The 27081-nt window shown below is 35.3% G+C and overlaps 3 protein-coding genes across 10 annotated transcripts in view; all 3 read left to right on the forward strand.

The window, feature by feature from the left end:
* LOC125876353 (uncharacterized) overlaps positions 1-27081 on the forward strand; it is a 226402-nt gene that overhangs the window by 185951 nt on the left and 13370 nt on the right. Inside the window, exon 7 of one of the 3 annotated variants that reach the window (XM_049557530.1) lies at positions 25444-25456. The exons of 1 other annotated variant lie outside the window; for it this stretch is intronic. The gene's annotated coding sequence lies outside the window, so the exon portion shown is untranslated. Of the gene's footprint in view, positions 1-5440; positions 5454-25443; positions 25457-27081 lie in introns of those variants that run through there. One more of the 3 variants, XM_049557529.1, reaches the window with a different exon arrangement.
* The window catches only part of LOC125876340 (transmembrane 9 superfamily member 11-like), a 98372-nt gene that overhangs the window by 2626 nt on the left and 68665 nt on the right, over positions 1-27081 (forward strand). Inside the window, exon 3 of one of the 3 annotated variants that reach the window (XR_007447486.1) lies at positions 19127-19366. The exons of the other annotated variants lie outside the window; for them this stretch is intronic. The gene's annotated coding sequence lies outside the window, so the exon portion shown is untranslated. Of the gene's footprint in view, positions 1-19126; positions 19367-27081 lie in introns of those variants that run through there. 3 annotated transcript variants of the gene reach the window in all.
* Positions 1481-27067, forward strand: LOC125876339 (wall-associated receptor kinase-like 1). Of its 4 annotated transcripts, XM_049557509.1 has the most exons (5): positions 1481-1520; positions 2201-3131; positions 24933-25061; positions 25378-25772; positions 26123-27067. In XM_049557509.1, exons 2-5 carry the CDS (start codon positions 2207-2209, stop codon positions 26987-26989), a joined length of 2316 nt encoding a protein of 771 aa, XP_049413466.1. In that variant the 5' UTR covers positions 1481-1520; positions 2201-2206; the 3' UTR covers positions 26990-27067. The 4 variants fall into 4 exon arrangements, with proteins under 4 accessions (XP_049413466.1, XP_049413465.1, XP_049413467.1 ...); XM_049557508.1 differs by lacking the exons at positions 1481-1520; positions 24933-25061 and adding an exon at positions 4930-5058 and having other exon boundaries at positions 2145-3131; XM_049557507.1 differs by lacking the exon at positions 1481-1520 and having other exon boundaries at positions 2146-3131.

Here is a 27081-nt window from a genome sequence, read left to right on the forward strand (position 1 = left end):
CTTGAATCACTTTTTTGATTATTCCTTTTTCGATTTGCTTTGATATGTTTTTTTCTTGAGCCGAGGGTCTATGGGAAACAATCCCTCTACCTTCTACTGTAGGAATTAGGTTTGTGTACATTCTATTTTTTTAAGCCTCACTTATGGTTCTGAATAATATTAGAAGTCATAGAACAACATCAAGAGTCCCCTTTGGAGTATGGCTTCTAGTTTGCTAGCAATCGTCCACATTGAGTTATTGGATACTTGATTCAGGTGCCACTAATCAATTTTTTTTTTTTACTTTTTTAAACTCCGTATGACTGTTAAAACCAACCAAACAAATTGAAATTGAGAGGGAGCACTTAAATTCTATGGATTCCCTCTTGGATCGTTCAATTGTTTGTTTCTTTATATTTTTATTTAGCATGTGTTTGTCTTTTTAATAATAACTTTATGTTAAGCTGAGAATTAATGTACTTTGATGTGATTCCATTCCTAAAGAGTCTATCTAATGATATGAGCAATGAAACAATTCAACTTCAATTGATCATAAGCCGTGTTTCACAAAGGGTGTCCAGAAATTGCTCAAGTACATTTTTTTGATAAACAAGTGTACAAAGTTAAAATACTTAATATTAATAAGTGAGTGTGCTCTTCTTAAAAAGTGAAAAAAAGAAAAAAAGAGTTGCTGATTTTTAGGCGCCTGAAATCATTGGGCAATATGTTATTTAACCACTTCATTTATCATTTTACTTGTATATATGGTGCTCTAAGGGACACCCTAGAGTGTAGCTCCGCCCCTGATTATAAGCATCATGTTTCTCCGTGGACGGGGCAGAGCCAAGTAAGGCGAGGGGTTCATCTGAACGCTCTTCTTTTTATTCCTTTCGGCTTAATTATGTGTTTACTCCTTGCGTTTTTTCCACTCCCTCACAATCCGGCCACAACTTATTACTGTAATATTGGCAAAAATACTGTTCTAATGGATTAGCCAAAACACAAACGGTTACTCTCTAAAAATAATTTACTTCGGATTAATAAACAGATTTTAAACTGTGTATGCTCTTGTTTCTAAAGATTTTTTACTACCAGATTTTTTGTCCTTTAAATCTCTTTAGAACCACAAAATGTGCTCACTAAAACTCTGTAAGCACAAAAAATAGGGACCCAATAGGCTATTGAGTACAATAATAGTACTGTATGCTAAAAACCCTTTAATACCAATAATTAAACCTGGTCGTTATTGACTTTTAGCATTTATGGAGTCATTGCCAAATCCAAAATTTAAAATTTATCAGTTTCTACAACAACTTCAAGTAATATAATAATAAAAATTGAGTTCATAGTTAAATATTTGTAGACATTTAGAAGAATTATTGATATAAATACCGAAGTGATTGAATTCTTGTGAACCCGTATGTTATATTCTAGATTTGCCTGTGAATTGAGCCGAGGGGGCAATCGACCATTGTATAGAATGAACTATAGTAAGACTTGTAGGGACTAGTGTTCCACCCACACAAAATAATCAAAAAGCTGTAAAATAAAGAAAATTTATACATCCATGTTACTATACATCATAATCATATAGTATTAGCTTTACATAAAGCAAAGAAGACTCACTATATATTTTAATCACATATTAGCACTCACTATGTATTTTAATCACATATTAGCACTCACTATATATTTTAATCACATATTAGCTTTACATAAAGTAAAGAAGACTCATTATATATCATAATCATATATTAGCTCATGGTAAAATAAAAAAGACTTATGCATCAATGTACTATATATCATAATCACATATTAGCTCGACATAAAGTAAAGAAGACTTATGCATCAATATAATGTACTATATATCATATTAGGTCAACATAAAGTAAAGAAGACTTATGCATCAATATAATATACTATATATATTATAATCATATATTAGCTCGACGTAACATAAAGAAGACTTCTGCATCAATCACTATATATATAATCGCATATTAGCTCACTATAAAGTAAAGAAGACTTTTGCATCAATGTACTATATATCATAATCACATATTAGCAAGTGGAAAAACATTTAAAAATCATAATAAGGATCCCACCTGTAAAGTTATTACTTTTTTCGTTTGTCGAGAAGTGGGGAAGCCTTAGCAGGTCCAATGATGTTTGCAGAATGTTGTGCCATCATAAGATATGATTCAACCAGAGAATGAGGCAGTAATACATGAAGATGCAGATAACCATGTGGTCATTTTTCATTCTTCTGACGGGGCTGCTTTCTAAAGAAACAACACAAGTTTCAGCTATAAGAATATGGTCATCATCAGCAATATTATCTTCACAAAGACCTGGATGCCCAAAACGATGTGGCAACGTAACCATTCCTTTTCCATTTGGAATAGGAAAAGGGTGTTACTTCAATGAAGCATTTAAAGTGAGCTGCGATAACAACACTGCTTTTAGTCACGGTAATGGTATGTATGTGCAATACATATCAAAGGACTCCATCACGGTTGATATTACTTTAGATTCGCACCCCTACAACAAATCATCTGGAATGAACATTTACAGTGATACAATTCTTGAAGGATCTGGCGACGAGTATTTCAGTTTTTCCAACAAGAACAAGTTTATAGCCATTGGGTGTGACGTTTATGCTAATGTCAAAGATTCAGACACTGGTATCAGTGTAAGTGGATGTGCTTCTTACTGTGACAACTCCACTAATAATGTTTCATCCTCTTCAGCTTCATCATCATATTGCACTGGGAATAACGGTTGTTGTCAGTCTGAATTTTCAAAAATAATACCAAGACACTTCACCATGTCCACACAAACAATGAACACGGAGAACACATCGTGGAGAACTAGCAATTGCACCTATTACTTAATTATAGAAAAGGGCACTTCTGAGTCTGACTTCACTCAGTTACGTGGTAAGTGCAAAGAAGAATATTCTTACAAAGGAAGGATGGTGCTGGACTGGGTGATTGGCAATGTTAATTGCAACAAAGCCATGAGAAGGCCAAAATATGCATGTAGAAAGAACAGCAGGTGCATCGATGATACTACTAGACCTGCTGGGGGATACCGATGCGATTGCTCTTCTGGTTATCAAGGCAACCCTTACCTCCTTCATGGATGCCAAGGTACTAATTCCCCTGTTCATTTCTCTTTTTTGTTTTTGTGATTTAACTTGTGTATATTACTACCTCCGTTTTAGCATACGTATCTTATTTTTGTTTTTAGTCTGTTTCAACAACGAACTTCATGTTTTTTCTATATTTAGTAAGTTTTTAATTCCTACATTTCATATGTTACGCTTAATAAGACTCCCTTATAGGATTGACATGGAATCTCCAAGATCACAGGATTTAAAGTACTTTTAGGGGTTGTTTGATACAAAGATTAATAATGCAGGAATTAGTAACACATGAATTAGTAATGTGGAGATTAATAATGCAGGAATTATTTTTTATTAAGTGTTTGGTTCATTGCTGCCCACCTAATTTTGTGTTTGGTTTAAAACTCTACAAAAAGCTTCTTTCCAATTGTACCCTTACATTATTATAGGATTTTCTATTTCATGTAATCGGGAAGGTAGATAATTGTCGGACAATATTTTTTTTTGTGGCCTTCTAACTAGCTAGGAGAAGAACAATTTTGTCACCATGTTTGCTATTTTCTCACTTGAATTATTTGAGGGTAAATAATTGTTATCTTAATAAATTGATCACTCACAAAACGTCAATTTTCAATTGAAAAAAAATAGACCATCTACTTTTAAAATAAAAAAGACCGTAAACGGTAAACAATAGTAAAATCGAACAAACCATCTTCGTTTACACATAAAATTGCAAGTTATAGTTTTAATATGTATGCAATTTTATAAATTATTCAAAATACCTGGGCCTGACTCAACCCCAAAAGCCAGCTCATGAGGGGAGGATTGCTCAAGTCCATATAAGGAGATCACCAGTCTATTCCCCAACCAATGTGGGACTTTTACCCACTCTAACACCCCCCTTCACGCTCAGGCCCAATTGACGCGTGGAGCGGGAACCCAAATGGGGATGAACTTGGCTTTGATACCATGTAAAGATATGACACCTGGGCCTAACTCAACCCCAAAAGCTAGCTCATGAGGGGATGATTACTCAATCCATATAAGGAGACCACCAGTATGCCATGTGGCCATATATTTACTTTTTTCGATTAGTAAATGTTAAACAACTCACATTTCAAATATTATATTGAATTTATTTTGCAACAAACAACTCTCTCTAAATAATAAAATTTGCAAGCTAATTTATTTAAATAAATTTACTAGTACAAATATAAGACATAAAACCAAGAAAATAAACAGAATGATTAAAAGGATTTGACGGATATTTTTGTCTTTACATATATTGATCCCATGGTATTAAATCCCATGTATTACTAATACCACCAAATAGAAGGTATTAGTTATACACCCTATAATACCATAGTGTATAACTAATACATGCATTAGTTATACATATGCCCAAAATTCCTACCAGACACAGTACTAAGTAATACCATACATAATACATGGATTATTTCTCCTAATACACTCTACCAAATACCAAATGACCCCTTAATGTGTTATAGACACCTTTATCTTTGATGTGCTAGATTGTTTATAGGCAGCAGTTTAGACTAAGACTATTTTATTCTGTAAGTTGTAACACTTTTGAAGGGGAACTACACTTTTGTTGTAGTATACCTGTGGATATATAGACTAAAGTTACCAGTTTCAAAAAATAAAATGTTTCGATACAATATTTGAAATGAAACAAAGAGAGCAACAATATAACAATATCCCACTGTACCCCTTTATTTTGACTTGTTTTTAGCATGTAACATGTCTTATTTTCTAAGTTACTAATCTCAGTTTTTATGATAATTACTTGTTAATTTCCACAGACATCGACGAGTGTGCAAGTCCAAAAAGGAATCATTGTCCCAACAATACTCGCTGTGTTAATACTCCTGGCAGTTACCATTGTGACTCAAATAATGTGAGACATACGCTAGCTAAACAACTCTCCATAGGTATTGTATAACTCTCTTCTTTGTCTTCTTTTTTCCCCTCTTGTTTCTTTGTTAGATTAGATTAAGCTTTCTCTAGCTTTTTATTTGAGACAAATTAGTCCCAACAAATGATTAATGATCCTTTTCATGTCATGACCTAACTAAAGACATTATAACATTTATTCTAGCTAGCTGCTCTTTAGAAAATTAGAAGCTTAACTTAAGCTTTAAAATTACAAAGGAGCCTGGAAAAGCATTTACCGCCCTTTCTCTTACTCTTAGATTCTCAAAATGAATTTATGCTTGTTTTATATGAGATTGGTTTGCTCACAAGCAGGTATTGGAGAAGCAATTACTTTTGTAATCCTGGTAGCAGTTTGTCTTTGGCTACACAAATGGCTCCGGAAGAGGGAAGAAAACAAAGCTAAACAAAAGTTTTTCAAGAGGAATGGTGGATTACTTTTGCGACAACGTATTTCCTTAAATGGAGAAAGTAGTGGTGGCTCTTTGCCAAAGCTCTTGTCTTCCCATATTCATGGAAACCTCAGTCACAGTTCTAATCCTACAGTCTCAAAGTCTGAGTTGGATGATCAGATTCTTCCGCACCCAGCAATAATATTATCGTGGGATCATCGGGTGCGAATTGCTGCAGAAATAGCAGGGGCACTATCTTACATGCACTCATGTGCTTCTACTCCCATTCTTCACAGAGATATAAAATCAAGCAACATATTACTAGACGATAATTTTAGAGCAGTGGTTTCTGATTTTGGACTATCGAGATTGTTGTCTGTTGACAAGACTCATTTAACAACAATGGTAGGGGGTACATTTGGTTACATAGATCCAGAATACTTCCGCTCAGGTCAACTTACAGACAAATGTGATGTCTATGCCTTCGGTGTAATTCTTGCAGAGCTGCTAACAAGTCAAAGAGTTGTCACTTCAAACCAACCAGAAGATCCAGGTTTGGTTATCCGTTTCACATTAGCATTGAAAGAAAATCGTATAATTGATATTGTAGATCCTGAAATTGTAAAAGAAGTTGAGGATGAACATGTGATTCTTGCTGTGGCCAAACTTGCCAAGAGATGCTTAAATTTTAATGCAAGGAGAAGGCCATCCATGAAGGAGGTGGCAGCTGAACTTGAACAAGAAGGAAAAATGAGGCAAGAAATGCCTCATAATGAGAGTTTCCAAGATAACATTTCACCAAAAAGTGAAAGTTCATGTAGTCATACTTCTGATTGTACTGAAGAAGATAATCAGAACTCAGTGTCTCACAATGAAATGCATTATAACAGAAAGGGAAGTTTGTAACTTTTATAACATCAACTTTTATCTTTTGTAATTGTAATGTCGAAGTAATTGCATGTATGGACACATAATCAAATGAAGATTAGCATGATTTGCATTAATATTTAAGTCATATATATGATGAAATATTTTGTTATGATTTTATTTATTATCCTTTCTAATAGGATTGTTCATGGGGTTTGATTTGGTTTTCATCAAAAGCAAAACTAGACCAACTATATAGCTTTTTTGGTTTTTTTTTTTTTTTTTAATTTGAAGATCGTGGTGTCCAGGTGTCACGACCCGAGTCTACAACCTGGACGTGGCTGACACTCAAGAACCATTGCTGGTCCCCAAGCGAACCCTCATCCTGGCTGACTACAAGCGGAAGACTAACTTAAGCATGCAAAAGCTTAAAAACTTAATAAAAATTCATGAAACTGAAATACAAAACTTTAACTCAAATGAAAAACTCTGAATATAAAAATAATAGTCAACTCGCCATAAAATAGGCAACTTAAGTCTTTAAAACATTTAATAAAATAAATGATACAGATTTCTCTACTATACTAACTATCTATGAAGCCTCTAATTGATAAAGATGGAAGTCGGGACAAGACCCACGACATCCTAACAACTGATATAACTGAAAGGTAAATGAAATCCTCCGGAAGCAAGGAGGCTCAGCATAGCTAACTCGAACTCTCGGATGTATCAACGAAGCTTCTGTTGATGATCCTGAATACCTGTGTCTGCATCATGAGAAGATGCAGGCCAAATGGCTCAGTATGTGGAATGTACGAGCATGTAAGGGGAATTCTAAAGCATAACATAAGCTTGAACTTTGATAAAAAAAAATGGAAACATACTTACCTCTTTTCAAACCTACTCAACTCAAGGAATACTCAAGGATACTCAAAACTACTCAACTCAGAAGTACTTAAGGATACTCAACTCAACTCAAAGATATGATATTCGACTCTGGGTACTCAACTCAATATAAAGCAACAATACACATACAATATATAAAAAGCTTTATAAAACAATAAAACAACTTAGTTCGTTAAAGAAAATGCAATAACAAACTCAACTTTACTTATATAATAAAATAATATAGTTTATGTGGGAGATTCTCTAACCGACAACCACCACTATGAGCCTAAGTGGTGATACAACGTCTTGGCCACGCTGCCAGAACTATCATATACTTTGCCGTCATAAAGAACGCTTTAACTTAGTGGATCCACTTGCTTAACTTATGTGATCATCTAAAAAGTATGACCCATTAATACCCGTGATGACTACATGGTTTATGGAGACTTGAGTTAATATGAACTCGCATCCCCATATCGGTGCTCAATACTACTCCCAAAATATACTTAGGTCATATGTTTTCAAACAACTTCTTTCTTTTGTTTGAGATAATTACTCAAAACTTAGCTTAAAAGCTCTCTTGGAATCGATGTTCCTTTTTCTTTCTCAAAATGTGAAAACATTTTCAAACTTCTTAGGAATACTTAGTTCCCATATACTTTTTGAAGAAAATGAACTTTACTCTTACTCTTTACTCAACTTCAAAGCTTAAGTCTTAAAACAAAGTTTAAACATTTGTAAAAGACTTCTTAAAATATGGTTTATGCCGATTTATGGACATGAACGACTCAATGCAAGGTTTTCAATAACCATAGATAGAACTCAATACTTGGAACTCAAGAACTTCAATGATACTACAAATTTCAAGAATGCTCAACTCAGAGGGTTCATGCGGAATTATGAGCATGAACTACTCAACTTATGGACTCAAAGATATTTCTCATCTCAAGATTTTTCGACTTATAATGTTCATGCGGAATTATGGGCATGAACAACTCAACTCATAGACTTCATGGGTAATAGGTAATAGTCCCATGATTATGAATTTAATCTCAAAGGGGTTAGAAACTCAATACTTAAGACTTAGGACATGGAGATATTACTCCTGTCATAGATACTCAACTTATGGAGTTCATGCGGAATTTATGGGCATGAACGACTTGACTCGTAGGTATACATAACATTATGGAACTCATGATACAACTCTTCTCATTCTCTTACTTACTTCCTCAAAACTTAGTTCAAATTGATAGTTGATCTCAAAGGCTTTCTTGAACTCTACTCTTAACTCTCTCTTGAATGTGAATTATGAATTCAAGAGTTATGCTTCATGGTATGAAGGATCTTGTAATGATAAAGTAGACTCATGAATACATTCTCCTCACTCTCATGCTCACTTACTTTAGTCTTGAAACAAGTTACTAGAAATTATAGAAGATTCCTCGAAAGGACTAAAAGGGACTGTCTCAAAATGATCAGAAAAACTCTCAAGACTTAACACTTAACTTTTCCTTGAATTTGAATTATTAATTCAAGGTTAGGATTTATGTTATGAATGATTTCTAAGTGTTTAGAAGTAGTTTAGAGTGATTAGAATCAAAAGGAGTGAAGGTACACTTAAAAGGGACTCAAACGGGACAACCGACGGAAAATGAGTGGGGGCAGGCGACCCTGGCGAGTTTCGGGCGCGGGGCGCCAGCCCCTAACTTCAGAGACTGCTTATGGGCGCACTGCAGGCGCGCTGCCCCAGCCCCTTGGGCGCATCTGGGGCGCACTGCGCCAGCCTCTCCCAGACAAAGTTTCGACGAATTTCGCCTCTCGTTTTCTAACCCTAAATCACTTTAATCGATTTCTTTTCTCATGTTTTCCTTAGATTCAATTACCCATCCTAAGTACACACTAATCCACTCAAAACAATCACTTTCATCTCAATAAATCATCAAAACCCCAACAAAACAAGATTTAGAATGAACCTCAAGAACACCTATCAAGAACTTAAATCCTTCAACTTTTTGAGAATGAAACTTATGCTGAAAATAACATGTTTGGCGTGTGGGTGAACTAACCCAACACTATGGAAGCTTACATACCTCTTAGGGATCAAACCCATGGCGAAAATCCGCTATAACACGCAAGAATCTCGACGAACGCTTCGCTCCTTTCTCTTTACTCTTCTTGAACTCTCAACTAAAACCCTAGGCTAATTTAGGATTATAAAACTGAACCTAATAGGATTAGACCCTTAAAATATTACTAAAAATGAATTAAATCTGATTGGGTAAGGAAAAGACCAAAATACCCCTCTCTATTTTCGGCTAACTTTCCTTAACTGGACAATCTATCTTCAAAAGGCCATATCTCACTCATACGAACTCGAAACTTAGCAAACTCGGTGACGTTGGAAAGATAATTCAAAGGTATTTCCTACGGTATCTGGTAGCACACCTAAATCATCCTGAGTTAGGAGTTATGGTCGTTTGAAGTTGACCCATAACTCATACTTAACTTAACTCTCCAAATTTCAGATTTTGCTATTTCCAATTTACTTCTTTTTGGAACTCAAGGTGCTACATCTAGTGACCTGAACTTAATACTTAAGAAATTTTAAATTCCTTGCAAAAATCTTACTCACTACAAATAAGCGTTCGAGTCTTAGCTCAAATTTTTTCTGGGGTGTTACACTAGGCTAGCTCTCGCGCACCTCAACTAATTCCACGGGATACCTGCCACCTCCCACCAACAATATGGATTAGGTAACTCTGTCTACCAAGGCTAGGACTGATGGGAAGAATCACCTAGTGTTTTTTGTTTCCAGTGAGTTTTGAACCTGAGACCTCATGGTTCTCAACCACTTTATTGACCGCTAGGCCACACCCTTGGGTGCTTTTTGGTTTGGTTTTTTCTTGGCAAATAAAATTAAAATCCAGTTCATTCAATCTATCAGAGTTATGGACACACTTTTCCATATGATAATGTATGTTACTTATAATGTTTAGCAAGATTTGCACTAATATAAAAGAATTTATGATATATGAAATATTCTTATGTGAGAAATTTTCTCCATAGTAGATGATAATTATTCCCTTTCATTAAGCTAAGTTACATCAATATGTACTTTTAAGCCTGCCAATTTTTTTAAATTATACTAAATAAACAAATGAATCCCATTTTTTTTCTATATAAACGTAAAACTTAAAATGAAACCTTAACAATAATATATTTCTCTACTTCTATTAAGGCATAATAGTTTAAGATCCCCCTGAATACCTACAGCTGAACTGTTTTTTGGTAGAGTTTTATATTTTTTATTTTTGTAAATTTTTATTTTTTACACTTGTAGACAGAAAAAGAAGAAATACACAGCTGAAACAAATCATCATTGCATTTCTTTTATAGATTTTTCCCGAAAAAGAAAAAGTACACAGATGAAATAAATAGTTGTTGGTCTCTTAATAAGAAATAGAAAGAAAATTTACCCCTTTTTTTTTAAGTATAAAGAAAGTTTACACTTGGAACTTCATTATTTTGACTAAAACCTTTGAAAGATGAAAAAATGAAGATGATTTGGGGAATTTTCTCTGTCTCTATTGATCAATAATTACAAAGCTTTATACAAGAAATAAGGACTAATCTGCAAATAGTAAAAGACTACTAGATAATTTCCTAAACTATGTAACTAATTACAACTAATATATGTACAACTCATCTATTCTAGAAGGTGTTTTATTTCATGTCACTATTGGGCTGAATGTACACTGGATATACTCTATTTTGAGCCCAATTACATTAAGCCCTTAATGAAGGATAAAACTTCAGCCCAGTTCAGACTTCAAACTTTCTCCGACAAAATCATCCTTGATCTAGAAGCATCAAGTTTTGTCTCTCTTGTCTCAATCATTTCATCTTCTCCCTTCTTCTGTGTGTCAATGGAGGAAAAGGAAATCTTCTCTCCAACATCCCCCCTCAAGTTGGAGGGGATGGAAATCACACCCAACTTGTCCAAGAGGCGTTGATGAGAACCCCCATTTAGAGGCTTGGTGAACAGATCTGCAAGCTGACCTTCCGCTGGAACAAATGAGAGAGAAATAAGGCCTGATAAGAACTGTTGGCGAACAAAGTGGCAGTCCAAATCCACGTGTTTCGTAAGCTCATGAAACACCGGATTGCGAGCAATATGGATGGCGGCCTTGCTGTCAGAGTGAACTGGAACAGGAAGGTCCGGTGGAACAGAAAGATCCTCAAGGAGGCGTACTAGCCAAGTAAGTTCAGCAGTGACCCGTCTCATGGACCTATACTCTGCCTCAACAGATGAAAGTGAAACAGAGGCTTGTTTCTTGGATTTCCAAGAAATTGGAGCTCCACCTAGAGTGATGAAGAAACCACTAACAGATCTCCGTGTGTCTTTGCAGGAAGCCCAATCAGCATCACAAAAGGCAAGCAAATCGAAGGAAGGATATGAAGACAAGAGAATGCCTTGACCAGGATCTGACTTGAGATAACGCAACACACGCAGGGCAGCTGAAAAATGAGACACATTGGGTCGCTGCATATATTGGCTGAGACAGAGAACCGCGAAAGAGAGATCAGGACGGGTATGAGTAAGGTAATTCAACTTCCCTACTAATGTTCTGTAAAGAGTAGGATTCTCCATCAATGGCCCATTATCATGCTGTAGCGTAGAGTAAGGATCAAGAGGAGAAGAAACAAGAGAACCAGAAGAATCAAACTCCCCTAAAAGATCCTGAGTGAATTTGCGTTGACTTAAAATGAACCCTGTCTCTCTCTGATGACTTCGATACCCAAAAAATTGTGAATGTCCCCCAAGTTCTTAACTCGAAACTCAGAGTTGAGAAAATCAGTGATAGAAGCAATCTCAAATGTGTCACTGCCTGTTAGCAGTATGTCATCCACATACACAACCAATATGGATATAAGAGCACCATTTGTCTTGAAAAATAAAGAATAGTCATTGAGAGAACTAGAATACCCTTTATATGCCAAAGCACCAGCAAATCGGGCATACCACTGTCGGGAAGCCTGTTTTAACCTATAGAGAGACTTCCTTAAGAGACAAACATGATTAGGAGAAGGTGGGGGAAAACCTGGAGGAAACCTCATGTACACTTCTTCTTGCAGTTCACCATGTAAAAATGCATTATTTACATCAAGTTGGGACACTCTCCAACCCTTCTTGATGGCAATAGTGAGCAAACATCTGATTGTGGTGATCTTTACCACAGGTGAAAAGGTCTCACTAAAATCAATGCCTTCCTTTTGAATGTCCCCCCTTACCACCAATCTAGCTTTTAGCCTTTCAATAGAACCATCTGAGTTATGCTTGGCTTTATAAACCCATTTACATGGCAAAGGTCTCTTACCTGGTGGTAGTTCCACAACCTCCCAGGTACCATTTAAGTGAAGAGCTGCAAGTTCTGTTTCCATTGCCTTGTGCCATCCAGAATGTTTATAGGCTTCATCAAAGCTCTTAGGCTCTGTGATAGAGGACAAAGACTGTATGATGTTTTGATTTGGCACAGACAAAGCAGTAAAAGAAAAAATATTAGGACTGGAAGAATGAACAAAACAAGAGTTAGTGACATCAGTGAGTAAAATGGAGTTGCAAACAAAATCCTTTAGGTAGGAAGGTTGATGACTTAATCTGGCTGACCTTCTAGGAGGGGTAGGAATGGTGGGCGACACATGAGTGATAGGAGTGGTTAACAAGGGAACATGAGGCTCTGGAGATGATGTATGTGACTCAGGTGAGTGAAACATAACAGGAGAGGGTGGTTCTGAATCTGAGACAGGACTAGGAGAAGGAAAATAATTGTTGATAGAGGTGCCAGAATGTGTAGAAAAGGGAAAATGATCCTCATGGAATTTGACATCCCTTGAGACAAGATACTTTCCACTGTCTAACTCCATAACCTTGTAACCCCTTTGATTGGAAGGATACCCTAAAAAAATGCACTCCCTAGCTCTAGGTTGGAATTTATCCCTACCATGAGCTAAGGTAGAGACAAAACAAAGACAGCCAAAAACTTTAAGATGTGAGTAAGAAGGTGATGTACCAAAAAGAATTTCATAAGGAGTCTTCCCTAGAATAGCTTTAGAGGGTAATCTGTTGAGCAAGTGAGTAGCAGTTAAAATGCACTCACCCCAATATTGAATAGGAAGGTGAGCTTGAAAAAATAGCCCCCTGGCAACTTCCAAAAGGTGTTTATGTTTCCTCTCCACTACCCCATTCTGTTGAGGTATGGCTACACAAGATCTCTCATGAAGAATTCCTTGAGAATGAAGGAACATTGTCTCTTGACTACCCCTTCCTAGTTCCAAAGCATTGTCAGATCTTATCCTTTTCACCTTTAATTCAAATTTTCTTTCCACCATGGCTAAAAAATCCTTAAGTACTGGAAAAGCATTACTCTTAGTTTTTAGGAGAAATGTCCATGTACCCCTGCTAAAATCATCTACAATGGTCAAAAAATAGTTATAACCATCATGAGTGGAAGTTTTGAAAGGTCCCCATGTGTCAATATGTATCAGCTCAAATATCCTTTTAGATTTAATGCTACTGACAGGAAAGGGCAGCTTGCTTTGTCTAGCTTTAGGACAAACAGGACAAATGTAAGGAGAAACAGAAGGGAATGAAATGAAATCAAGATTTTTCATTGTTGAAAAAGGCAAATGCCCCAGTCTTACATGCCATAGAGCTATATCAGAAACAACATTGGCACAAATAGGAACTGAAACAGACCTAAGATTAGAACTAGAAACTGAAACAGATACATTACTGGAAATATTTCCTTTTGGAATTGAAATCAAATCACTAGAGATAACTTTGGAATTTCTTCCTTTTTGAAAAGAAATATCTTCTTTAAGAGACTCTGATTGCATCCTAGGTGCCTTGAGTAGATAAAAATCATTTCCTACTTCACCAAAAACTTGTTCCTTCCTCATTAAATGGTCCTGTAATACACAACCACTAGGAGTGAATAAAATATTACAATTGAGATGATTGGCTAACTTATGAACTGATAATAAGTTATATTTGAAATTCGGGACATATAAGACATTGTGGAGAGTGAGATTAGGCAATATACTTATGCTTCCTATATGTGTCACAATGATCTTAAAAGAGTTAGGTAAAGTGAGATGCAAAGGCATAGATAGAGGAAGCAAAGAAATAAAAGATTTGGAATCAAAACACATGTGCTAAGATGCTCCTGAGTCAATAATCCAAGTCCCAGAATTATAGACTGTAAAACATGATCCCGAGTATTTTAGAATTGTACCGGCAACTGCATTTGCATTGATTGTTGTCCCTAAACTTGCTCCCTGATTGTTTTTCACATCCATCCTTACTTGATTGACCAGATTTGAATATTGTTCTTTGCTCAAAACCTAGTTATAATGCTCTTTGTTAGGGAACTGGGGGTACCACATGTTCCTTGAATCCTCATGATTCCCACTAAAAGCTTCACCCTCTTCCCCTGTAACTACTGCATTTCCTTTGACCAAATTCTGAGAATTCTTTGTCTTAGTAAACTCAAAATCATCTGGGAAACCAATTAGCCTAAAACAGTCATCATACACATGTCCTGTTCTTCCACAGTAGGTACAACTCACATTTGGATTATATTTCACTCTCATTGGTTTATTTTTGGGAAATGTTTTCCCAACCTTTTGATTGCCAGGATTCCCAGATTTCTGTGTTGCTTGAGCTCCTTTAAATGGTTGGTTACCACATCTGTAATTCACTCTTCCTTGACCTCCCACCATGAAAGAGGCAGCATCAATTGTGTTAGCAACATTAACATAAGCTTCCTTTTGGTTTTCATCCTGCAAAACTAAAGCATAAACACTGTTAATAGAAGGTAGTGGATTGATCATTAAGATGGTTCCTCTTGCTTGAGCATATGTGTCATTTAAACCCATCAAAAATTGAACAAGTCTTTGATCCTCCAAAGACTTGATAAGTTTTCCTTTGCCTTCACATGTGCACACAAAACTACAACATGATAACAGATCTAGAGAATCTAGCTCATCCCACAAACGTTTGAGCTTGGTGAAATATCCTGCAACATCATTGTTCCCCTGAACTAAACTTGATATTTCCTTTTGCAGGTGGTAAAGTTTAGCGCCATTGGTTCTGCCAAACCTTTGCTCCAGACTATCCCACAACTCTTTTGCTGTTTTAGAGTAGATGACGCTGTCTCCGATGTCCTTAGACATTGCATTCAACAGCCAAGACATCACCATGTCATTGCAACAACTCCATTGCTCATAATCTGGAGAAAGCAGATCTGGAGTTTTGCATACCCCATTGATAAACCCCAATTTCTTTTTGGCTGAAAGTGCAATCAGAATAAATCGCCTCCATCCTGGAAAACATCTACCATCGAAGATTGAATTGATCAAATTCATCCCTGGTGAATCTGAGTTGTTCAAGTGATAATGGTGGGTGTTGTTAATGGTTCCACTGGTTTCAGTTTCTTTGGATTGTGTTGAAGGAAGATCATCTCCCATGATTGATCAAGATTTTAGAAGATTGAAAAAAATGATAGAGATTGGATCGAGCTATTGCTCTGATACCATGAAAGATGAAAAAATGAAGATGATTTGGGGAATTTTCTCTGTCTCTATTGATCAATAATTACAAAGCTTTATACAAGAAATAAGGACTAATCTGCAAATAGTAAAAGACTGCTAGATAATTTCCTAAACTATGTAACTAATTACAACTAATATATGTACAGCTCATCTATTCTAGAAGGTGTTTTATTTCATGTCACTATTGGGCTGAATGTACACTGGATATACTCTATTTTGAGCCCAATTACATTAAGCCCTTAATGAAGGATAAAACTTCAGCCCAGTTCAGACTTCAAACTTTCTCCGACAAAATCATCCTTGATCTAGAAGCATCAAGTCTTGTCTCTCTTGTCTCAATCATTTCATCTTCTCCCTTCTTCTGTGTGTCAATGGAGGAAGAGGAAATCATCTCTCCAACAACCTTTTAAGTGGCTAAAATAATAGAACTTCAGTGAAGTCTCTTTTATAGATTTGAATTGAAAAAAATAAATATATGGTAAGATATGTGTGGTTTATTAAGAAGATGTAAGAAGAAATATACAATTTTGAACAAATAAACTATTGTATACGATATGACTATGGCAATTCACTGTTGCAAGATACCCGACTTGGAAGTGATTTTTCAGCTTTTTCTTTACTCTCACGTGCCTAAAAGAGAGTGTATCCATGCTCTTTGCCATGACAGTGTTTAGCAAGTGAAGGCTATTAAAAATACCAAGTTTAGGGGGGATAAGTTGGACCAACAGTAGTTCGGGTGTACACCGAACAAATGGTGTCAAGTTCAGGGTGGTCCCTAATTTTTTTTTTTGGTTGTTGTTGTTGTTGTTGATAAAGATAATGTAAGGGTGGTCCTGAACCATTAAGCCTTTTTTAAGAACTATTGATAAAACAATATCAAATAACGATTAGCTTAATAAATCTTCGCTTGTGAAAATGAAAGACAGATTTGAAGTACTTAAACAACACTTGCTAAGAAAGTGATCATACACGTTATACCCACGCATTTAATTAAACAATAATGAATCCTTTATTATAATCACTTCCAAAACGACATTTATTTTTATTATAGTCTTCTATAAAAATAAATGTCGTTTTGGTTCATCTTTTTCCAGTATAATACCAAACCAAATACATGTCTCTCTTTTTAGTCGGTTTGATTCATTTTTCAGTTCAATTTCAGTTTTTCTTGAACAGCCTTACTTTGTTATATTGTTGGTGCTTGCTTTAAGATTAAAAAGATAGCAGAGAAATTATTTTAACCTTCCAATGTAACTTTTGAAATTAGACTATATGAGTTAGAGTAAAGTCAACACAAAGTAACCATGAAAAGGTTTCAGAATTACCAGTGGACAAATTGTGCAGAAAACTAATTTATGATTCAAACGAAGTTCATGGTATTATTTATTAAAGTAATATGTTGAGGTGATACTTTATCAAGGTATCAAGTTAGTCGCAAGGATTATCAATTGAGTTTAACTAAAGTGTAGACCACACATATTTTAAGTTATATCTATTAACATAAAACATGTGCAATCAATTTATGAAACTATTATTAGGGTGACAGTTAGAGAGGTGTTGGGTGTCTCGAGAGGTCCTTCTGGTGGGCATAGAGTGAACTGGTGGTGGAATGGAGAAGTACAAGGGAAATTGGACCCAAAGAAGTTGACTTATGCGAAGTTGGTGGAGAGTAAGACAAGAAGGAGAAGTGGAAGAATAGGGAGAAGTATAAGCTAAGATGGTTTAAAAGGAGACAGAGTTAGCGGTTACTACAGCAAAAATGAGCGCTTGTACGTAAAATTAGCGAACACAGATGAGGATAAGAAGTTATACAAGTTAGCTAAGGCTAGAGAGAGGAGGGCCCGTGACCTTGACCAAGTGAAGTGTATCAAGGATGAGGATGACAAAGTACTGGTAGAGGAGGTACTCATTAGTTAAGGCATTGTGCTAGGGGATTTGGAGCACTTAGAGAGGCGTCGTGAATAGTGATTATGTTTATTCTTGGCGTATAAAAGTTGAGGAGGTTAAGGTTGATATTCATAAGTTGTGTAAGGGTAGAGTGACTGGCAGACGAAGTTTAGGTGGATTTTTGGAAGAGCATAGGTAGGGCAGGTATGGAGTGGCTTACTGAGTTGTTTAGTGTTGTTTTCAAGATGACGAAGATACCCAATGCATGGAGATGGAGTATGATTATTCCGTTGTACAAGAATAAGGGTGACATTCAAAATTGCAACAACGATAGGGGTATCAAACTGCTAAGCCAGACTATGAAGGTATGAGAGAGGGTAGTGGAGATGAGAGAGAGGAGGATCGTGACAATTTTTGAGAACCAATTTGGATTTATGTCAGGACGCTCGACTACAGAATCTATTCATCTCGTAAGGAGACTGATGGAGCAGTATAGGGATAGGAAGAATGACTTGCATTGGTATTCATCGACCTAGAAAAGGTTTACAACAAAGTCCCCAGGGAGGTTCTATGGAGATGTTTAGAGGCTAGAGGTATACCTGTGGGCCGTGGCGTACATTAAGTCGATTAAGGACATGTACAATGGAGTCAAGACTCAAGTTAGGGCAGTGAGAGGAGACTCAAAACACTTTCCCATGTTAATAGGGTTGCACCAAGGATCAACTCTTAGCCCGTTTCAATTTGCCTTGGTGATGGATGTATTGACGCGACAAATTCAAGCTGAGGTGTCAAGGTGTATGTTATTTGCGGATGACGTAGCTTTGATTGATGAGACTTACGAGGAAACTAATGCTAAGTTGGAGGTTGAAGACAGACCCCTAGAACCTAAGGGTTCAAAGTTATGCAAAACCAAGACTGAATACTTAAGAGTGCAAATTCAGTGTGATCATAACCACGTGTCTACATGAAGTTTCAGTTAACCAGAAACATCTCAATGATAGACATTCTTAATCAGATAGTGCAATGTCATAGTCAGAGTGAACTATATAACCATTTTGAATCAACATGACAGTGAAATATCCTTCACAAAGCTAAAGAATTCATTCAGACACTGAAACAAACACCTTACGGACAACCATTTTGAATCAACATGACAGTGAAATTATCCTTCACAAAGCTAAAGAATTTATTCAGACACTTAAACAAACACCTTACAGGCAACCATTTTCCCTGATTGCCTTAATAACCTCAGGAAGTCGAATTCCACCCCCACCGCACCCCACTACCACCATCACCCGTCAACATCAAATCACACAGAGTCAACCCACAAATTCAGACTTGGAATGAAATTACAAAGACAAGTGTGAAGAAATTTCATACCTGGAACCATTGAAGAAACAGCTGCAGATGTGTCTTTAAGTCATTCTTGTTTACTTTTTATTGTCATATTACTATCATTTTGTAGGGTATTTGGAACAGAAAGCCAATAAACTCCTCAAGTTTTGCTAAATTCTTTAATAGTCAAGTGTTGCATGATAGCTTCATTGGTTGGGATAATCATATTTGGATGTGCTTATAGTGACGATTCAGTTGGTAAATCTGGTTTGTACATTGCATTAACTCAACTCATCATGATTCTTGAATCACTTTTTTGATTATTTCTTTTTCGATTTGCTTTGATATGTTTTTTTTTTGAGCCAAGGGTCTATGGGAAACAATCCCTCGACCTTCTAGTATAGGAATAAGGTTTGCGTACATTCTATTTTTTTAAGCCTCACTTGTGGGATTACATTGGATATGTTGTTGTTATCATGATTTTGAATAATATTAGAAGTCATAGAACAACATCAAGAGTCCCCTTTGGAGTATGGCTCTCTAGTTAGCTAGCAATCGTCCGCATTGAGTTATTGGATACTTGATTCAGGTGCCACTAATCACATGATCGGATAATATGAGATTAGTTTCTAATTCTTATATCCATTAGTTACTTTGTATAATAGCTCCATTGCTCATGCCAATGATACATTCTATATATCTTTTTTACTTTCTTAAAATCCGAGTACCGTAAAAACCAACCAAACAAATTAAAATTGAGAGGGAGCACTTAAATTCTATGGTTTATGATGGAAATAATTCATGTTATGAGTCATTATTGTTGGAATTAATTACACTATTTATCTTCTTGAAATTTTAAACGGATAATATATGATTACTATTTACAATATTTGATTCCTACCATAAAGATTATAGATATCTAAAGAGATAAAACTGAATTAGCAAAATCCTAGTTGAGTTTAAATTACTTATCCTATAGTTCAAAATAGAAAAAGGTGTCTTATTATAAGCATCATGTTTCTTCATGGACGGGCGGAGCCAAGTAGGGCTAGGGGTTCTATTTTTTTTTTATATCTATATATAGTAGATGTTGAATTCCTTTCGGCTTAATTATGTGTTTACTCCTTGCGCTTTTCCACTCACTCACAATCAGGCCACAACTCATCACTGTAATATTGGCAAAAATATTGTTCTAATTGATTAGTCAAATACAAACTATTACTCTCTCAAAATATTTTTCCGATAATTACTTCAGATTAATAAACAGATTTTAAACTGTGTATGCTCTTGTTTCTAAAGATTATATCTACCAGATTTTTTGTCCTTTAAATCTTTTTAGAACCACAAAATGTGCTCACAAAAAGTATGTAAGCACAAAAAAATAGGGACCCAATAGGCTATTGAGTACAACAATACTACTTTATGCTAAAACCCTTTAATACCAATAATTAAAACTGGTCGTTATTGACTTTTAGCATTTATGGAGTGCCAAATCCAAATTTAAAATTTATTAGTTTCTACAACAACTTCAAGTAATATAATAGTAATGAAATTTGAGTTCATAGTTAAATACAACTTCAAGTAATATAATAATAAAAATTAAGTTCATAGTTAAATATTTGTAGACATTTAGAAGAATTATTAATATAAATAATTGATTCTTGTGAGCGCCTATGTTATATTTTGAATCTAGTGAATTGAGCCAATAATGGAGGGGACAATCGACCATTATATAGAATGGACTATAGTAAGACTTGTAGGGACTAGTGTAGCCACCACACAAAATAATCAAAAAGCTGTAAAATAAAAGAAAATTTATACATCAATGTTACTATACATCTTAATCACATATTAGCTTTACATAAAATAAAGAAGACTCACTGTATATCATAATCACATATTAACTTTACATAAAGTAGAGACGACTCACTATATATCATAATCACATATTAGCTCGACATAAAGTAAACAAAACTTATGCATCAATATAATGTACTATATATCATAATCATATATTAGCTTGACGTAAAATAAAGAAGACTTTTGCATCAATCACTATATATATAATCACATATTAGCTCACTATAGAGTGAAGAAGACTTTTGCATCAAAGTCTATATATCATAATCACATATTAGCAAACTATAAAGAAATGAAGACTTATGCATCAAAGCACTAAATATCATAATCGTGTATTAGCTTGCCGATAGTAAAGAGGACTAAAGCATCAATGTACAATCATAATCACATATTAGCTTAATTTTATTGACGGCTTGAAGACAAAGCCGTCTATTTCTTAAAACAAAATTTTGCAGCTACAATCACGATCTCAACAACAACATAAGCATATAATCTCACAAGTGGGGTTTGAGGAGGATGGGGTGTACGCAACCTTAGCCCTACCTTGTGAAGTTAGAGAGATTGTTTCTAATAGATACCTCGGCTCAAGTAAAACATATCAAATGAGGCATGGAAAGGGAAACAGTAGATACAATCACTATCTCCACTATTCAAATTAAGAATAGGATGTTAGAAACTCCACGTAAAAAGGCCAGATCGATCCAAAAATGATGAATCGAAAATGCAAATTAAATTTAACTGAAAGTACAAAAAATCTGCAGATAAAAGGAAATTTTCTCATATGATCTTCTCCCTCTAGTCTCTCTTCTAGTATCACAAACAGACCAAACCTAAAATTAGATCTTTAAACGATATAAAACATGAGTAATGAGCCATAAAAAGATAGGTTTGATCCAAATAACTTTTCTCATTCACATAGGATGAAAAACCAAACAAAAAAAGAAAAGTGAAGAGAAACCATTCACACACATCCACTAGATAGTGAATGTATGTACCAAATCAGTCATTAAGATGCTGGACCAAAACATTTAAAAATCACAATATGGATCCCACTTGTAAAGTTATTACTTTTTTCGTTTGTCGAGAAGTGGGGAAGGCTTAGCAGGTCCTATTTGAAAAGTATAATGATGTTTGCAGAATTTTGTGTCATCATAAGATATGATTCAATCAGAGAATGAGGCAGTAATACATACCAGTATACATGAAGATGCAGATAACCATGTGGTCATTTTTCATTCTTCAGACGGGGCTGCTTTCTAAAGAAACAACACAAGTTTCAGCTATAAGAATATGGTCAACATCAGCAAAATTATCTTCACAAATGCCGCGATGCCCAGAAAGATGTGGCAATGTAACCATTCCTTTTCCATTTGGAATAGGAAAAGGGTGTTACTTCAATAAAGCATTTGAAGTGAGCTGCGATAATAACACTGCTTTGAGCCATGGTATTAATATGTATGTGCAATACATATCAAAGGACTCCATCACGGTTGATATTGGTTTTTTTTCGCACTTCTACAACAAATCATCTGGAATGAACCTTTACAGTGATACAATTAATGAAGGAACTGGTGGCGAGCATTTCAGTTTTTCCAACAAGAACAAGTTTGTAGCCATTGGGTGTGACATTTATGCTAATGTCAAAGATTCAGACACTGGTAGCAGTGTAAGTGGATGTGCTTCTGACTGTGACAACTCCATTAATAATGTTTCATCCTCTTCAGCTTCATCATCATATTGCACTGGGAATAACGGTTGTTGTCGGTCTGAATTTTCAAAAATAATATCAAGACACTTCACCATGTCCACACAAACAATGAACACGGAGAACACATCGTGGAGAACTAGCAATTGCACCTATTACTTAATTATAGAAAAGGGCAGTTCTGAGTCTGACTTCAGTCAGTTACGTGGTAAGTGCAAAGAAGATGATTCTTACACAGGAAGGATGGTGCTGGACTGGGTGATTGGCAATGTTAGTTGCAACAAAGCCATGAGAAGGCCAAAATATGCATGTAGAAAGAACCGTAGGTGCATCGATGATACTACTAGACCTGCTGGGGGATATCGATGCGATTGCTCTCGTGGTTATCAAGGCAACCCTTACCTCCTTCATGGATGCCAAGGTACTAATTCCCCTGTTCATTTCTCTTTTTTGTTTTTGTGATTTAACTTGTGTATATTACTACCTCCGTTTTAGCATACGTATCTTATTTTCCTTTTTAGTCTGTTTCAACAACGAACTTCATGTTTTTCTATATTTAGTAAGTTTTTAATTCCTACATTTCATATGTTACGCTTAATAAGACTCCCTTATATGAATGACATGGAATCTCCAAGATCACAGGATTTAAAGTACTTTTAGGGGTTGTTTGGTACAAAGATTAATAACGCAGGGATTAGTAACACATGAATTAGTAATGTAGAGATTAATAATGCAGGAATTATTTTTTATTAAGTGTTTGGTTCATTGCTTCCCACCTAATTTTGTGTTTGGTTTAAAACTCTACAAAAAACTTCTTTCCAATTGTACCCTTACATTATTATAGGATTTTTTATTTCATGTAATCGGGTCAAGGTAGATAACTGTCGGACAATATTTTTTTTTGGCATAATACATATATTGGACCTTAAACTTGGCTTCAAATTTTAACTTTGACCTCCAACTTTCAAAGTGCACAAATAGACACTTTAACTATCCAACCTTTTAATAAATAAACACGTGTGTCTTACCTGGCAAAACGCGTGACGTGCACACATTTTGCGCGAGTGAGAAGTAATTTTTAGGCACACAACAGTGAAAAAAATGCTGAAATGACAACTCTACCCTTAATTAATTTTTTTTTTTTTTAGTTCTAAAATGGACGTGTAAAGTGTTTAATTAGTTGGCAGCCATTGAGTGGCTCACTAATACACGTGGCAGCGTTTGCATTTCACACTCTTGGCTCCAAAAATCGCGTGTTTATTTATTAAAAGGTTGGATAGTTAAAGTGCTTGTTTGTGTACTCTGAAAGTTGGAGGTCAAAGTTAAAATTTGAAGCCAAGTTTAAGGTCAAATATATGTATTATCCCTTTTTTTTTTGTAGCCTTCTAACTAGCTAGGAGAAGAACAATTTTGTCACCATGTTTGTTATTTTCTCACTTGAATTATTTGAGGGTAAATAATTGTTATCTTAATAAATTGATCACTCACAAAACATCAATTTTCAATTTAAAAAAAGATAGACCATCTACTTTTAAAATAAAAAAGACCGTAAACGGTCAACAATAGTAAAATCGAATAAACCATCTTCGTTTACACATAAAATTGCAAGTTATAGTTTTAATATGTATGCAATTTTATAAATTATTCAAAATACAAATAAGCAGAAAACCACCTGTATATCAACAAATACTACATTCAATTAAGATCACCAATGCCATGTGGCCATATATTTGCTTTTTTCAATTAGTAAATGTTAAACAACTCACATTTTAAATATTATATTGAATTTATTTTGCAACAAACAACTCTCTCTAAATAATAAAATTTGTAAGCTAATTTATTTAAATAAATTTACTAGTACAAATATAAGACATAAAACCAAGAAAATAAACAAAATGATTAAAAGGATTTGACGGATATTTTTGTTTTTACATATATTGATCCCATGGTATTAAATCCCATGTATTACTAATACCACCAAATAGAAGGTATTAGTTATACACCCTATAATACCATAGTGTATAACTAATACATGCATTAGTTATACATATGCCCAAAATTCCTACCAGACATAGTACTAAGTAATACCATACATAATACATGGACTATTTCTCCTAATACACTCTACCAAATACCAAATGACCCCTTAATGTGTTGTAGACACCTTCATGTTTCATTACAATATTTGTAATGAAACAAAGAGAGCAACACTATAACAATATCCCACTGTACCCCTTTATTTTGACTTGTTTTTAGCATGTAACATGTCTTATTTTCTAAGTTACTAATCTCAGTTTTTATGATAATTACTTGTTAATTTCCACAGACATCGACGAGTGTGCAAGTCCAAAAAGGAATCATTGTCCCAACAATACTCGCTGTGTTAATACTCCTGGCAGTTACCATTGTGACTCAAATAATGTGAGACATACGCTAGCTAAACAACTCTCCATAGGTATTGTATAACTCTCTTCTTTGTCTTCTTTTTTCCCCTCTTGTTTCTTTGTTAGATTAGATTAAGCTTTCTCTAGCTTTTTATTTGAGACAAATTAGTCCCAACAAATGATTAATGATCCTTTTAATGTCATGACCTAACTAAAGACATTATAACATTTATTCTAGCTAGCTGCTCTTTAGAAAATTAGAAGCTTAACTTAAGCTTTAAAATTACAAAGGAGCCTGGAAAAGCATTTACCGCCCTTTCTCTTACTCTTAGATTCTCAAAATGAATTTATGCTTGTTTTATATGAGATTGGTTTGCTCACAAGCAGGTATTGGAGCAGCAATTACTTTTGTAATCCTGGTAGCAGTTTGTCTTTGGCTACACAAATGGCTCCGGAAGAGGGAAGAAAACAAAGCTAAACAAAAGTTTTTCAAGAGGAATGGTGGATTACTTTTGCGACAACGTATTTCCTTAAATGGAGAAAGTAGTGGTGGCTCTTTGCCAAAGCTCTTTTTGAAGGAGGAGTTGGAGAAAGCAACAGACTATTTCAATGAAATTCGAATTCTTGGTAAAGGAGGGGCTGGGACTGTTTACAAAGGAATGTTATCAGATGGAAGCATTATAGCTGTGAAGAAGTCCAATGCAGTGGATAAAGATCAAATTGGACAATTTATAAATGAGATACTCATACTCTCCCAAATAAATCACAGACACATTGTCAAGGTACTGTTGATTTTTGTACTACGCTGCTGCTACCATTTTATTATGAATGGAAGAAGAGAGCAACACAATTCGACGATAGAGAAATTTATAATGCCTAAAGAGGATTGAAGAGCGAACTTATAATATTAGAAAGACTCCTATACTCTTACAAGATAACACACTAGACTTACACACGCGCAATTGCACACACAGAGCTACTACATCAACTCGTGCTCCTATTCACTTCAACCATAATAAACGAACAGTTTAGGATAACTCATTAGTCACTCATGAACCAAAGATAACTCAAAATACAATTGAACCTAGCACTTGATCACACTTTTAACATTTAAGTTTACTGTTTACAACAGGTACTTGGTTGTTGCTTAGAAACTCAAGTCCCATTATTAGTTTATGAGTACATCTCGAATGGAACCTTGTCATCCCATATTCATGGAAACCTCAGTCACAGTTCTAATCCTACTGTCTCAAAGTCTGAGTTGGATGATCAGATTCTTCCGCACCCAGCAATAATATTATCGTGGGATCATCGGGTGCGAATTGCTGCAGAAATAGCAGGGGCACTATCTTACATGCACTCATGTGCTTCTACTCCCATTCTTCACAGAGATATAAAATCAAGCAACATATTACTAGACGATAATTTTAGAGCAGTGGTTTCTGATTTTGGACTATCGAGATTGTTGTCTGTTGACAAGACTCATTTAACAACAATGGTAGGGGGTACATTTGGTTACATAGATCCAGAATACTTCCGCTCAGGTCAACTTACAGACAAATGTGATGTCTATGCCTTCGGTGTAATTCTTGCAGAGCTGCTAACAAGTCAAAGAGTTGTCACTTCAAACCAACCAGAAGATCCAGGTTTGGTTATCCGTTTCACATTAGCATTGAAAGAAAATCGTATAATTGAGATTGTAGATCCTGAAATTGTAAAAGAAGTTGAGGATGAACATGTGATTCTTGCTGTGGCCGAACTTGCCAAGAGATGCTTAAATTTTAATGCAAGGAGAAGGCCATCCATGAAGGAGGTGGCAGCAGAACTTGAACAACAAGGAAAAATGAGGCAAGATATGCCTCATAATGAGAGTTTTCAAGATAACATTTCACCAAAAAGTGAAAGTTCATGTAGTCATACTTCTGATTGTACTGAAGAAGATAATCAGAACTCAGTGGCTCACAATGAAATGCATTATAACAGAAAGGGAAGTTTGTAACTTTTATAACATCAACTTTTATCTTTTGTAATTGTAATGTCGAAGTAATTGCATGTATGGACACATAATCAAATGAAGATTAGCATGATTTG

Source organism: Solanum stenotomum, chromosome 9, assembly GCF_019186545.1.
Source record: "Solanum stenotomum isolate F172 chromosome 9, ASM1918654v1, whole genome shotgun sequence".
NCBI lineage: Eukaryota > Viridiplantae > Streptophyta > Magnoliopsida > Solanales > Solanaceae > Solanum > Solanum stenotomum.